The 15,236-nt window shown below is 39.7% G+C and overlaps 1 protein-coding gene across 1 annotated transcript in view; it reads right to left on the reverse strand.

Moving 5' to 3' along the window:
• Positions 1-15,236, reverse strand: part of LRP1B (LDL receptor related protein 1B) — a 1,553,318-nt gene that overhangs the window by 123,414 nt on the left and 1,414,668 nt on the right. The window contains exons 68-71 of the mRNA XM_084892846.1: positions 7,931-8,037; positions 3,486-3,615; positions 1,028-1,134; positions 559-691 (exon numbers count right to left, since the gene is read on the reverse strand). Coding sequence (XP_084748972.1) covers positions 559-691; positions 1,028-1,134; positions 3,486-3,615; positions 7,931-8,037 — 477 coding nt within the window. The remainder of the gene's footprint in view (positions 1-558; positions 692-1,027; positions 1,135-3,485; positions 3,616-7,930; positions 8,038-15,236) is intronic.

The following is a 15,236-nucleotide window of genomic DNA, read 5'->3' on the forward strand; positions in this document are numbered from 1 at the left end:
TTTCTAGACTGACAAAAAGTATAGGCGATTTTCCCAACTACATGTCAAGAAGGAAATCTGGGGCACAACTTAGTATATCTAATATAGATCTAGCATATTAATATGTGTGATATAGTAATGTAGTAGTATGCTATTTTTATTCATTCAGAATAAGGCAAGGAATGTGACAGACAAATGTACTCTGAAAATGTTTTTGTAATCATAGTTTTAGCTGCTATGTTCCCTGTGTTCTTCTGGTATCTCTATACCTGACCCAGCGCCTAGTCCAAAGATGTGTTCATGGCAAGTGCTTGATAGAGACCTGAATTTTGTTGTCATCATTGTACAAAGAATGGCATTATACACTGCCTGAAAATGATCCAGACTTTGCTTATTTAGAACAGGCTATTATGTAATGAAACTAGAAAGAGGAATCAGCATTTAATTATCTTCTGCCTCTAGCACACTGTATATCTGCACAGCATCTTAACTGTCATTCTTACTTATGGCATGCACACATACACACACACACACACACACACACACACACACACACACACACACACATGGATACCTTACCTCTGTCACAGTTCTCTTCATCACTGCCATCCACACAGTCATGAACTCCATCGCACAGCCATCTAATTGGAACACAGTGGGCTTTATTTCTGCATCGAAACTGATCTTCCTTACATTCAGTCACACAGTCCATCTGTTCCAATACAAATGGGCACTGTAGATTTTATTAATGATAACATGCAGTCACAAGCAAAAGAAGCATGCAGCTGACACTACTGGAGATTTGCTACATAGTGGGCTTTTTCATTTTGATTGAAGGAATGTATTCTCTGCAAATGACAATGGGTTTAGTATATAAACAACATTAAAATCCAGGTATTTGTTGACATTACAGTAGTAAATGTACTTGTCCTAGCATTTTAGACAGATAAGAATCAAGATTCTGTCAGTTTCCTCTATTTTTGTTACATTTGCTTTCCTAAATCTAATTCATGTAATTCAGAGATTTTAATCAAATGATAGATTTTACCTCATCTGAACCATCAGCGCAATCATATTCTCCATTACATTTCAAAGATGCTGAAATACATCCTCCGCTGGCACATATATATTCACTTGATGAGCAAGTAGGAGAAGCTGAATATAATTATAAAGTTGAAATTTAGATTCAGTAGAAAGAATGACTGGCTTCATAGAAAAAAACATACAGAAGCATATAAAAATTCATAGTAATGAAAATAGATCATATTATATAAACTATACTCAACATTTGATATTAAATATTCATTTAAATGTGTTTTACAATATTACAGGATTGTATCCAATATGCCTCAATAATATAATATTCTGTTCAGTAAATATTCGACCCACTAAACTAAAGACAGGGAAAAAAAGGCCACTATATTGCTCACCTTTTGGTTTTGAAGAACTAAGTAATTTTTTTATAACTTTAAATAAACTGACAAATAAAACTAGACCCAGAGACAGAGAAGCACTGAACAGACAGTTAAACCTCAGAGAGAAGGCAGGAGAAGGTGGGAAGGGAGTAAAAAAATCAACCAAAGGACTTGTACACATGCATATAAGCATAACCAATGGATGCAGATACTAGGGAGGTGAGGAAATGTGCTGGGGGTGGGAGTGGCTGGGGGAGGTCAATGGGGGAAAGGAAGAAATATATAATACTTTAATCAATAAAGAAAAAAATTAAATATATATGTACAAATATATATACAGCCTCTAGTGCATATATCTACATACACACACACATATATATACATACATATATATATGTGTATATATATATGCATATATATATATGCCTAAATGATCCTTACAACCTTGTAACAACAGGTTGACAAGTCACTGTGACATGCACTGACAACCAGGGGGCAGACGTTCAGCACAGGAGCTGCTCCCTGATGGTCTGTGTGCTCCCACAGGGGAGCTCAGCCAGAAACCCAGCTCACAACTGGCCAGTGCAGCTGTGGCAGCAGGAGCCTCTCCAGACTCCTCGGCAGTGCTACAAAGGGGTGGTGGCAGGTGCAGCAGGCCAGGAAGAGCGCGAGCAGCATGGCACCGAGCCCCAGTTTGGGCTCCTCCCTGGCTGCCTGCCACTTGGCGCACCGCTACATCCCCCGAGGCTGAGGGGACCCTCCCCACAAGCATGAATCCATGCACGGTGCCTCTGGTTTATAAGATAAAAGCCTTACACTATTTTCAAAACTGTAAATAGAATTTAGTGATCCTTGGGAACGTTGATTCATATATACATTGAATATAGCTAAAAGTGGAAATCGTGGCATGGTCTCACAGACACTGTAATATGTATTTGATTATGTTGACATAAAAGTCATATTACATAACTTATAAAACTTATTTTTGTTTTGGGGTTTGGAACACAAGTACATGTATACCTAACAGAGTCTACAGAATTTGAAGTATTCCTTTATAACACAGAAAATAAAAATAACAAGTAGATATACTATAAGTTATTACCAGAACCAAATCTAATTAATTGACATCAGAATTATTATAGCTGCTTTTGCTATGGCTTTGCATTTGCTTGCATTCAAACTTCAGGGTTCTTAGCTTTATTTTAGACACTAGGTTGACAAATATACTTACTTTGTGGTCTGAATTGCATATTCCAGGAATGCTCAAAAGCTTTTCCCTTATGTTTTAATTCATTTTAATTGATAATGGTTGCCTAGGATTTGTACTATTAATGAGTCTGAGAACATGCCTGGATTCAGTAAGAAAAATGATGTGACCAATTAGAGCTATGGATCATGGGCATGGTACTGAACATGGTAATGTGTATGCACTGTATCTGCTACTCTTACCTAATCTCTCAAAGTAATGCTTTCAAATTATACACAGATTATAGTATACTTTCCATAGCAATTTCTATAATATTTTTAAATAGTTAACTATAAAAATTAAGTTTTTAATAAAAATATTTATAGAGCCATATTTAAGAAATAGAAATATATAAATTAGGTGTTTCTCCTATATGCTGGTTTTGCTTCCTAATTTTGTTTTGATTTTGGACCAAGATGTAAACAGAAATAATTTACTTATGCTTTTTCTCAGTTGGTATCATGTTGAAATTACTATATTCCATTTCATAATCTTAATTTCCATAATAAAAACTTAATTTTTGTCATACTTCCAGTTTCAACATATTTCATTTTATTGTCGTGAAAAAGTAAATACCAAATGACATGGAAAGATACAGAAGCTAAAAAGTCAAATTTTGGGGAGTAATGCTTGGATCTCAAACACAGTAATAATCTTACCTGTTGAAACACTTTCAAAATATATGAAGGGAACACCAGTAAACCTACATACAGATATTTCAGATTATGTCTAAAAACCAGAAATCTGTGCATGAATTTTCCACTGTTTTCTGAATATCATTGTTCAAATTTAAATTCTATCAGGTTGAAATATCAGCTACATTAATGTCACCTGCATTGTCCTACCTGGATCGCAGTTCTTCTCATCCTCTCCATATTTACAGTCTTCATGGCCATCGCATGTCCATTTTGCTGATATGCACTGACCATTGGAACATCGGAACTGATCTCTGGAACAACTAGTGACACAATTTCTCTGTAAAAATCAACACAGATGTAATTAAAACTTAATTATTAGACAAAGACAACTAAACCCTTATGCATAAAAACCTGGAAGTATGGAAATAAATTTTGTCACATACAGGGTAGGGCAAAATTAGATTTACTGTTGTCCATATAAAAAACAATAATACAATTAGTAATAAATAATAATACAAGAATAAACTGTGTTTTGCACATTCACAAGTGTAAACCTCCTTTTGCTCTACCCTGTATAAAAAACTCAGATCATGTATAACCCCATACTACATAACATAATTATAACCATTTTCCACTTTTCTTTGTGAATGATAATAAAACAGAGAAATGGAAATAAAAACATAAATGCTTTGTCTTCATCCTGTGAATTAAATTGCTCTGAGCGGACTGTTTTGGGCTGAAGCAATTTTAATAACTGTAAGGGAGAATGAAGATTGTGAGGGGAAAAAGGTTAAAGAATTATTTCTAAGAATTGCATCCAGTTTGTTGGGAGTGTGGGGGAGGGCAGATGGCATGTGAAACAAACAAGAAACTGAAAGCAAATCTGTTTGGCATTGGCAAATCTTTCCCAGTGTTCTTTCTTTAGCCTTCTTCCCATCTTTTCCCCTATACCTGTCCTTTTACTATTTGGCTTGCTGTTCATAATCTTCTCTCCCAGCAATTGTTCGTAAAGTTAACTGCGAAATGAACTGTCACAATTGTCATTTCTGCTAGCTCACATATATATTTTATTTGGAAGTCAAATAGTAGATATGCCTTTGGGGATATTTCCATTCTCTATATGTGATCAATGAAAGGGATCCACTAGAAACTTACCTTGCTTCGGGGCTGTCATCCTGATTGAAATGGAATGGGACAATGAAATGTCTTGCTGGGATTATGATTTTTTATTGTTAAGGAATTTATAGTCTTGCCCAAATGTATTTGGCTGCTCCTTCCACAACCAGTGCAACTTTATCACAGCTTGTGAAATGAATCATCATGATCTATTACTCTCTGCTTCTTCTTAGTTTTACCCTCATGGAGGGATGAAGAGTTTACTTTCCACATTTCTATAATTTTCTTTTTGTTGATAGTAGTTTAACAGACTGCATGCTATATAATTTGTTTTCTGCTTTCCTTTCTACTTCCCTTATTTTCCTAAATATTATGAGTTTACTCTTTGCCAGAGTGTTTTTAAATAAGAATATGGATCAAAATAAGATTTGTTCCCTGTACTTGATAAATTCATTGAGTGTTAGAATGGCCAGCACCTAAACCAACAATTGCAACAAAATATATTGTCAATGGTTTCAAACATACATATTCTTAAGGTTTTTAAGCTTCACAGTGAAAGCTTAGACAGAAATGGCACTACCTAAGAAAAGGCTTTTAATGTGTAAAGACAATTTGAAATGTGCCTTAGCTGAGGAGTAAGCTATGTAACAGTGAGTGGTGTCAAAAGTGTTGGAGAAATAGTCACGAGAAAGGGATTTCATGTGTTTTATTCACTGCTGTACTCATGCTCAGTGTTGTTCCTGGGACATAATAAGCACTCAATAAAAACTGATGAATAAATAAATGAATGAGTGAATGAAGTAGCAAATGCAGAAAATAAGAGGAAATAGGGTGGTGAATGCCTGGAGCAGGATGAGAACCAGGCTGGGGGGGCGGGCGGCAATGAGGAGGAAAAAAGGGGGGATACTGTAGTACTCTCTGCAGTAATAATATTTTAAAAAATTAAAGCATTCTCATGTAATTAAGCTCCAATGAAATAAGAATCATGTTTGTCTAGGTACCAAGTATCTATTACCACACCATGATTATAACTGTTCAGTACATATTTGTAGAATTAATGGTTATCTCAGCATTAAGACAAGTTTCAGTGAAATAATTCATTAACCAATGACACTGGTATATCTTTATTGACAGCACAAAAAAAATGGCAATTTTAGGCACTTTCTGTATCATCAGAAGATTTTGATCTACAATAAAGTATAGTTGATGTGTGTGTGTGTGTGTGTGTGTGTGTGTGTGTGTTTACTTGTCAGGTATTTAATTAACATACACAGAAAATAGAGAGATTAGAATAATGAGCCCCATGTGCCCACCAGGCATGCTTAACCATTAACAATATTTCATGCATCATAATCCTCTTCCCACTTATTTACACTCTGAACTATTTTAAAGTAAAAGCAGCATATCAGAAAATTAACATCATGAAATTAATAAAAATTCCATAATATAAAGTTATTCTTAACCCTTACCCCAGCACTCCTTATTTTCTTAACTCTATAAGTTATTGCTTGGTACAATAAGGATCTAAAAGAGGTCTGCACATTGAATTTGGTTTGAATTTTTTTTTAATGTGGGACTATTTTCCATTTTCCAAGTTTCTTAAATGAAATTTACTACTTAAAGATCATTTGTTCTATAACATTTCCCACATTCTACATTTGTCTGATTGAATATTAAGAATGCTGATACCTTAACAACCTCCAAAGTGAAAAATAAACCTTTTATTTTTCTAAAAATTATTACAAACATACATTTGTTGTATATTTATTGTATATTAATCCATTGTAATCATTTTATTAGTCATGATGCTCAAAATTTCTCTTTCATCACTGGAAATCTCTTCAAGTTTGTTCCTAAGTACTCTGGACATGATCCTAATTGCCTTGTTCGATTTGACAAGATGTTAGCTGTTCATTTTGTCAATTTCCTTTCTAGGACCTGGAATTAAATGTCTACTTTAACATGAATAAGACTTTTGAAAAATAAATGTTTGATTCATTACATGTACCTTAGACATTTCCTGAATTACATGAAAGATAAAATCATCAGCCTTAAGCAATATATGACCTCCTCTAGATGTTTCATAGATTAAATAGTGCCTGATGAAAATATTTTTTAAAGAAAACAAAACATTTCATTGTTTGAAGAAGTTTGTGTGCAATGTGTTTTTCCTGACTGGGGAATGTTTAATAGAATCCTTGAATAAATAGATGCAACATAAATATGTAGCTGAGCAATGTAAGAATTTAACTCCCATGAATAGAAATAGTATTTTTCAACTTCTGAGAAACCTTTACAACCTGGAGGTTTAGGTTTTCTGGCCTCCAGGTGAGAAGCTACAGCCATTGGTTTCCAAAATCCAGGCACCTGAATGGGATTAGAAGGATTTTTCAAGATAGTGAGATGTAATGCAGAATTGTGTAATCTTGATAAGAACACCAGAAGACTGGGACAAAATAGTTCATATGGGTTCTATAAATAATAAAGACATTTGGTTTCTCCCAAAGAGGCAGGGACTTAGTGGACACTTCAGGGAGTTGGACCTGAAATACAGAAACCTCTGGAGCCCCCTGGGAAATTGTCTCTGGCCCCGCCCACAGCCAGCGGGGGTGTCTTCAGGAGGGGTAGCTACATATGCATGTCAACCAAAGCAGAGGAGCCCCAGGGACTCAGGTTCCTCAGAAGGAGCCCCTGTGGCCACTGAGGGCCAGGGGCCACGTTTGTCCTTCATCTCTGACTGTGTTCTTGATATTAACATGCACAGTCATTCACAGAGAAAAATCATGACAAATGACTGTTGCTTATTTGCTCCCTGGTATTAAAAACTGAGATCTTCGGGTTATTTTAGATTTGATTAAGAAAAAAAATATAACCACACATCATGTATTATTTTGAAAGCATCATGGATGGAGTAATTAATAGGTGAAATACATAGAAACATAAATAATGAATTATGTGAAGTCGCATAAATGTTAGCACGACCTAAGTTCACATAATTATCCAGAGAAATTCTAAACTTTTCCACTTAAGCTGTGTGTACACAGGCCATATTATAAGTGGATTGTGATTCATCATCTTAGCAAAACTGAACCTGTGGTTTCATGAAAATTGATGGCCCACATCGACATCTTTGAGATTATATCTATGGAAAAGGAGACTGGGGAGAAGAAACTATTTTAAATGCATAAAATATTAGTCCTGCCTATGGATACTGCAGCAAATTTACGAACACATCCACTAACGGCAAGGGCAGCAGCTAGAGGGAATAAGGTTTCCAAACATCCTATTCCCAACCGAGCCATTCACCACTTGAGGTAAAACAGACTATAAAACTGACTGTCAATAGCAGCACGAGTGCTATTCCCTGTGCTGGTGTGTGCAGCTCTGAGCTTAGATATAATATTATCTCAGAGTGTCAGGAGCAAAGTGCATTTCAGAGCTGCCCTTGTCACACTCATTGGATTAAACAGTAATAATTACACATATGATCCTAAAACACCACTTGAGTTTTCGTTTGATGTTGCAAAGTTGCCTACCTCATCAGAGCCATCTGCACAGTCAAAATCTCCATCACACCAAAACCTTGAGGAAACGCAGTCCCCATTGGCACAAAGAAAATCTTTCAATGTACAGGTCTGTGGCTCTGGGGATAGAAACAATAGCATAGGATTATTCCATTATATGCAACTGCGTTTTAGAATTTATATAACATACAACATGAGGTTAGCATTAATAATAAAAAAGTGGTTACAACTAACAAATTGTTTAGGAAAAAATGTTTCATGAAGCATCTGAAGTACATAATATAATGACCTTTCCAATTTATTTCTAAAGTCATGAATAGAAAGTGGCATTATAGAAACAAATTGAAACAAAGACAAAAGATAAATAGCCCATTGTTCAATGAAAATGCAGCAGCAAAGTAAAATAAAAGGCATAAAAATCTACATACTATAATATAATAGTAATCCTTCCCAGTTGTTGGTATTCTAAGTCATTTTATGTGTTTACCCTGTTTCCCCAAAAATAAGACAATGTGTTCTATTAGTTTTTGCTCCCAAAGATGTGCTATGTCTTATTTTCAGGGGATGTCTTATTTTTCTATGAAGAAGAATACGGTACACATTTATTGTTAAATGAAAATAAAGGAAATTTATTACCTGTATATGGTACTGTAGTATGGCAGTTGTCAACACAAACCAGACAAACTGTGAATCCTACAGTATCAAGAATTTACTCATTTATTCAATGACAATCATGTCATCATCTTCTGGAACATCATCATAACAATCCAATTCCTGAATTTCCTGGTGAATTTCTTGTGACTCCATTTCTTTCAGAATCAGTGGACCAAATCTCTCATGTTTAGCCTAGGGGGGGCCTTATTTTCGGGGGGATGCCTTATATTTCACTCAGAAGGAAACCTGTAAGTAGTTCTTATTTTCGGAGGATGTCTTATTTTCGAGGAAACAGGGTATTTGGAATAAGACATTATTCTGTGAAACTCTGTTCTCACAGGGCTGTTTCCTAATTGAGGAGCCTAGCCTTTGGTTCTTTACTTTCTACTATCCTCTATAATAAAAGAGAAACACATGCAAATTGACCACACCTTTGCTACTCCTACAACCAGCTAATCAGGGTGAGAATGCAAATTAACCCAACCAAGATGGCAGTTAACTTGCATATCCAGGTGGAGAGTGAAGAGTGAAGACAGCATAGAAAGAAACCGAGTACTGCAGAAGAGAGTGAAGCTCCAGAGAGGTAAGCAAGCGGGTAGCAGAGAAGGGAGGGAAGCAGGTGGGGCAGTGGAGACTGCAACAGGAAGCCCTATTGCAGAAATCCTCCTGCAAAGGGCCTCTAGTCATACATAATGAAGAGGTAACATGCAAATTGACTATCACTGCAACACACAAATGGCTGCCCTCATGTGGTCAAAGACAACCAACTCCATGTGGACACAAGAAGGCCACCACAAAATGGCTGGCAGGGGAGGGCACTTAGGCATCAATCAGGCTGGCAGGGGATTGATAAGGGGGGTGATCAGGATGGCAGGCAGAAGTGGTTAGGGGCGATTAGGAAGGCAGACAGGCGAATAGTTGGGATCCAGCAGTCTTTGATTGTGAGAGAGATGTCTGATGGCCATTTGGGCCTAAATGGGCAGTTTGACATCCCTTTTGGGGTCCCAGATTGGAGAGGGTACAGGCTGGGCTGAGGGATACATACACACACACACACACACACACACACACACACACACACTCCCACTGTGCATGAATTTTGTACACTGGGCCTCTAGTGTATTATAATGACTTTCTAATTCTTCAATTTTGTCCCCAGATTCTCCAGATTTTATAGAACAAGAAGGTAACATGGGGTTATTATTGGACATGACTAGTGAATACAGATTGTAGAGGCAGATGGAAGCTCTTTTTTTTTCTTTGAAAACTGCCTATTTGTTTATACAATTGTTTGCTTATCCCTTATATAATGTACCTGTCATTTTGGGTTGATTTAATGATGCTTACCATATCTCACACAGGACATAAGCTAAATAGTATGACTTGCTATCTGGCTTTAGTGGAGTGTATTTCATCTGGATAATAAAGTAAGATTGCAGAAGTTTGTTCTGGCAAGTAATCTCTATGATTTCTGGGAATCACCTCTTGTTTAGTTTTAGTTCTCTAAACCGAACTGCTATCCAGCGTGATGAAAGACGTTTTCTCTACTGGTTAACTGTATTTATAGCTATCTTACAAACAATAATATTCCTATTCGGGTGAAGGAGAAAGAGGTAACTGAAATTACTTTCAAGGAACATTCCTATGAATCCTAATCTCCTACATAAAGATTGTGAATAACTCAGCCTGCACTTGAACATTGCTCTCACAACCCTCGGTTTCTAGCTATAGGGTAACATATTGAATGCCTGGTATCATGAAAGCTCCTACATTTCTACATAAAGATCCCTGCTGAGTTCACTGGGGGAATGGTGGCAAGTGGAATATGTATCAGAACATTTTGTTATTTTAAAATGTGAACTTCAGGCTATATAGTAAGACAAGCTGCTATTTTGAAGAATGGAAAAAAAGCACCTAACTGGAGGATTTCTTCATGTCTCAATATCCCTGTGTGAGCATAACAATCATAGCTTCTTTTACTTTTCTCCTTTGCCTATGTTTACATATATTATACAGTACTTGGATCTTAAAAAGCAACTTTATTAATATTAGTATTACTACTTATAATAGTAATAATTACTATCAGCTACTGATTGCTTATTTGGTGTTAAGCACTTAGTTGAAGTTAATGGTAAGTACTTGAATTAGTTCATCAATCTTAAGTACCCTTTGAGGTAGTGTTATTATTGGACCCTTTTTTGATGAGCAATCTGAGGCACTTAGAGGATAAGGAACTTACTCCAAATCACCCGTATGCAGAAGAGCTAATACTAAATCTGAACCTACATGACCTGAAACCAGGACCTATATTTCCTTAGTTGGCCATATTATTCCCCCATTCTCAGGAAGTAATTGCTTGCATATTACAGAGAGGATCATTAAATCTGAGAATCCAAGTTACTTTTCTGATTCAATTGGCTAATGATGTCCATTTCATTTAATAAAAATCAAAGAGAACTGGTCATGTACATTGATACTAGAGAAGGCAAATCTTACAGTCTCAGAAATAAAAAGAGTTTTGAAAGCCATCTTGTACAAAATTGAAATAACTAGGTTCAGAAAATAAGACTGACTTTTAAAGTCATATTGTTAATGGCAGAGCAGAAAGGTTTTCAGACTCCAATTTCTCCACTGAGTATACCACCTAATAAAAGAGTAATATGCAAATTAACCATCACTCCGCTCCACAAGCCATGCCCATAAGGCACGCTCACAAGCCCAACAAAGCACATATGCAAATGAACCCCAACCAAGATGGCTGTGGCCACAGAAGCTTGGGTTTCTCTGGCAATGGAAGAAGTCAAGCTTTACTCCTGCCCTAGCAGGACTAAGCCTCCACTACAGGCTACAAAGTTTCAATTATAGAAGAAACATAAGTCCCAAAGAGAAACAACTGCCGCCATGGAGTGAGCAGGAGGCTTGGCTCCGATCCAGGCTACAAAGTCAATTGTAGAAGGTAAATATATCCCAGATACCAGGGCCTCCGCTTGGCTGCTGGGGGCTTGGCTGACAGGCCCCTTGCCCAGGCCACCTCACACCCCAAGAAAACCCCCAACCTGATCTGGGACACCCTTCAGGGCAAACCAGCTGGTCCCCACCCATGCACCAGCCCTCTATCCTATATAATAAAAGAGTAATATGCAGATTGATCATTACTCCAACACATAAGATGGCTGCCCCCATGTGGTCAAAGATCTTGCCCAATGTGGACACAAGATGGCCACCACAAGATGGCTAATAGGAGAGGGCAGTTGGAAGGCACCAGGCCTGCAAGGAAGGACAGTTGAGAGAAACCAGGTCTGCAAGGGAGGGCAGTTGGAGGTGGTCAACCCTGCAGGGGAGGGCAGTTAGGGATGACCAGGCTCTCAGAGGAGGGAAGTTGGGGGCAAACAGGCTGGCAGGGGAACAGTTAGACATCAATCAGGCTGGCACTGGAGTGGTTAAGGGGTGATCAGGCTGGCAGGCAGAAGCAGTGAGGGGCAATCAGGAAGGCAGGCAGGAGAGCAGTTGGGAACCAGCAGTCCTAGATTGTGAGAGGGATCCGATATTGGAGAGGGTGCAGGCTGGGCTGAGGGACAACCCCACCACCACCCTATGCACAGATTTTGTGCACCGGGCCTCTAGTCCTACATAATAAAAGCCTAATATGCAAATCAACTGAATGGCAGAATGACTGGTGGAACGACCAGTTGCCATGACACACACTGACCACCAGGGGACAGATGTGCAATGCAGGAGCTACCCCCAAGCCTGCATGCCCCAGGCTAGTCAAGGTGGGTGTGAGTGGGAGACCCCCCAATTGCCCCGCCGGTCACCCTGCAGAGGTAGGCAACTGGCAGTGGGGGCTGTGGCCAGCGAGTGGGTGGTGCCAGACCAGGCAAAGTGGGGGGGGGGGGGGTCCCGTGATCACCCTGTCAGTCACCCCACAGATTGGTTCTGATTGCAGGCTGGGCTTAGGAACCCTACCTATGTACATATTTTATGCACCGGGCCTCTAGTCTCTCTATATAAAAGCCCAGCGACCATAACTGCAGAACAACGGGGATGACTGGTAGCTATGATGTGCACTGCAGCCACCAACCAGCCTGATCCAGGCCCTGATCGCCCCACCCTTCACCCCCTCACTCCATCCCCATCCCAGCTCCAGCTAGCCTGGCTCAATAGGCCCTGAACAGGAGGTGGAGCTGAAGTGGGGAGCATGGCACACAGCAGTGGAGGCAGTGCATACACTGCAGCCTCCTAAGCCCCAAGTCCTGGGGTAGGAGGACAAGCAACAGGAAGCACCTGCCGGTCCAGCCACTGCTCCTCCATTCCCCCAGCCACCATTGCTGTGCCCAGGGACTGCCAGCCATGGCCAAGCTGCCCGATCCTCAAGAAGAGCTGTTGCCACTGGCTGGCCCCAGGTCCCAGTGGTTTAGGGACCAGGAGGACAAAGAAGTAATGCCGAAAGGGGTGAGGCAGGTGCTGCAGGCGAGGAGTCTGGCCAGAGGCTTGGTGCAGGGGCCAAGAAAGTGGTGCCTGGGAACTGGGCTTGAACCATGCCTGGCCATTGCCCATTGTCATGGAAACTGCATCTGCAAGGACGGTGGGTGGGTAGGCAGGTGCCACAGCCTCACAAATGGCAGACTGCTCCCTCCCCACCTTGAGCACACACCGGCTTCGCCATAGGCAACTTATAAATGTTAGCGGATTGGTCAAAAACCTAAATTTCATTTTCCCAAAGACTTGGAAGCAAGAAAGATACTATTAATGATTTTATTTAATGATCATCATCATTCTGGCCTTTAAAATGGTCCTCAGAGGCAAACCACAACACCTGGTGCTGGAGTGCCTGTGGACAAGCTTCTTCCTTCTGCCAAGGAGTTGGGGCTGTCAAGGGGCTGTTAGGTTGCAATGATTTTGGAGCGTGTGTGTTTGTGCTCAGCATGCTAACAGGACTCTGACAACAAAGCTATGGGCAGGCCTGCTGCCCCTAAACTGAGCTCTGTCCTGGGCAGAGAGATGACTCTAATGAGCCCTTACCTGTTTCCTCCACGAATCACCACACCCTACTCCCTCACAGTCCCCATCCCCAACACCCCCCATCCCCCATCCTCCATTTCTCTCTCTCTCCACACAGAAAATAGAAATCCCAGGGTGTGTATGTCTAATTCAGGAGGGACAGCATTGCCAGAGGGCTGAGAGTTGCCTTTGGTTCCCATGGTTCCCAACTTCCCAGATGCAGAGAACACCAGCTCTTTCAGAAGGCATTGAAACTTGTAACCCTTTCAAGTGGCCAGCCTGGACTTGGGTGGTAAGTGGGCGAGGTTCAGCTTACCAGAAGTCTGGACTCTCCCAGGCTTTTGAAAATTGTCCTGGGTTCAACCTCCCTTCACCTGATTCCCCTGCTCCTGAACCAGAACGCTCAGGTGCCCATAGGGGACCAGAGGGTCTGAGGCATCTGGGCTCAGGGTTGTGGGAGGCTGCAGGCCTGGTAGTGCTGTTTTACTAGGGATGGGGGAAGAGGGTGTTGTGTTGTGTGCTCTGAGAAAGCTTTGTTGTGGTGGAATGGGAGTGTGTAGTTCTGGAAATGTAGCTTTCCAAGGCCTGGGTTGGGGGGTGCTCCTAGCGGAGGAGAAAGGCAGCGGGTCTGGCCTTTGCGCTCTTGGCAGATGATTTAGGGGAATCCCTTTCTTTCTTTTTTTCTTTTTTTAAAAAAATATATTTTTTATTGATTTTTTACAGAGAGGAAGGGAGAGGGATAGAGAGTTAGAAACATCGATAAGAGAAAAACATCGACCAGCTGCCTTTTGCACACCCCCTAATGGGGATGTGCCTGCAACCCATGTACATGCCCTTGACCGGAATCAAACCTGGGTCTTTTCAGTCCGCAGACTGATGCTCTATCCACTGAGCCAAACTGGTTTCAGTAGAACCCTTTTCTTAAGCCACAACCTCTTATTGGTCATGTGGTGTGGCTTTAGGCAACTTTACCTCTGATCCAGTATAAGATCTGAGCTGACAGAAAGAGGCTTGGGGAATGCATTGAATAAAATAGCAAAATTCTGAAGGGAAGAAAAAAAGTGATCATCTTAAAAACCAAAAAAAAACCAAAACAAACAAAAAACAAAACAAAACAAAGAAAGAAAGAAAGAAAGAAAGAAAGAAAGAAAGAAAGAAAGAAAGAAATATTTAAATCTAGAAAACCCATTTGTCCTATTTAAGAGGTTGGGGTGGGGGTTGGGGGTGAAAGGAGAGGACAAGACTAAGATGGCTGCCTAGCCTGTCTTTCAACTTCTTTATTTAGGTAATGTGAAAACAAAATACTTTATCATTGCACATCAAGATGGCAAAAGACAATAGGTAAATAAAGGTACCTTTTTGTTGTTGTTGTTGGATTACTATTACCATTGTTTGATGTAGCTCATGGTTCAGAACCTTTATCCACCATCATCAAAATAAATTATTTCTTCATAGACATGGCCTACCTCCCACCAGGGTCAGGTAGATTAGGGAAAGGAAGTTAAGTGCCCAGTGTTGAGTAATACTATCCACTAAAATGAGTTACTATTTATACAATGTTTACAACTCTGGTTGTCATAAAGCAGGCACTTGCAATTTTCAACATCATCATAATTATTATTGTAGAAATATTGTACTTTATTAGCTGTCATAGAGGTTTCCT

The sequence above is a fragment of the Pipistrellus hanaki genome (assembly GCF_964339955.1).
Source record: "Pipistrellus hanaki genome assembly, chromosome: 8".
In the NCBI taxonomy this organism is placed as follows: domain Eukaryota; kingdom Metazoa; phylum Chordata; class Mammalia; order Chiroptera; family Vespertilionidae; genus Pipistrellus; species Pipistrellus hanaki.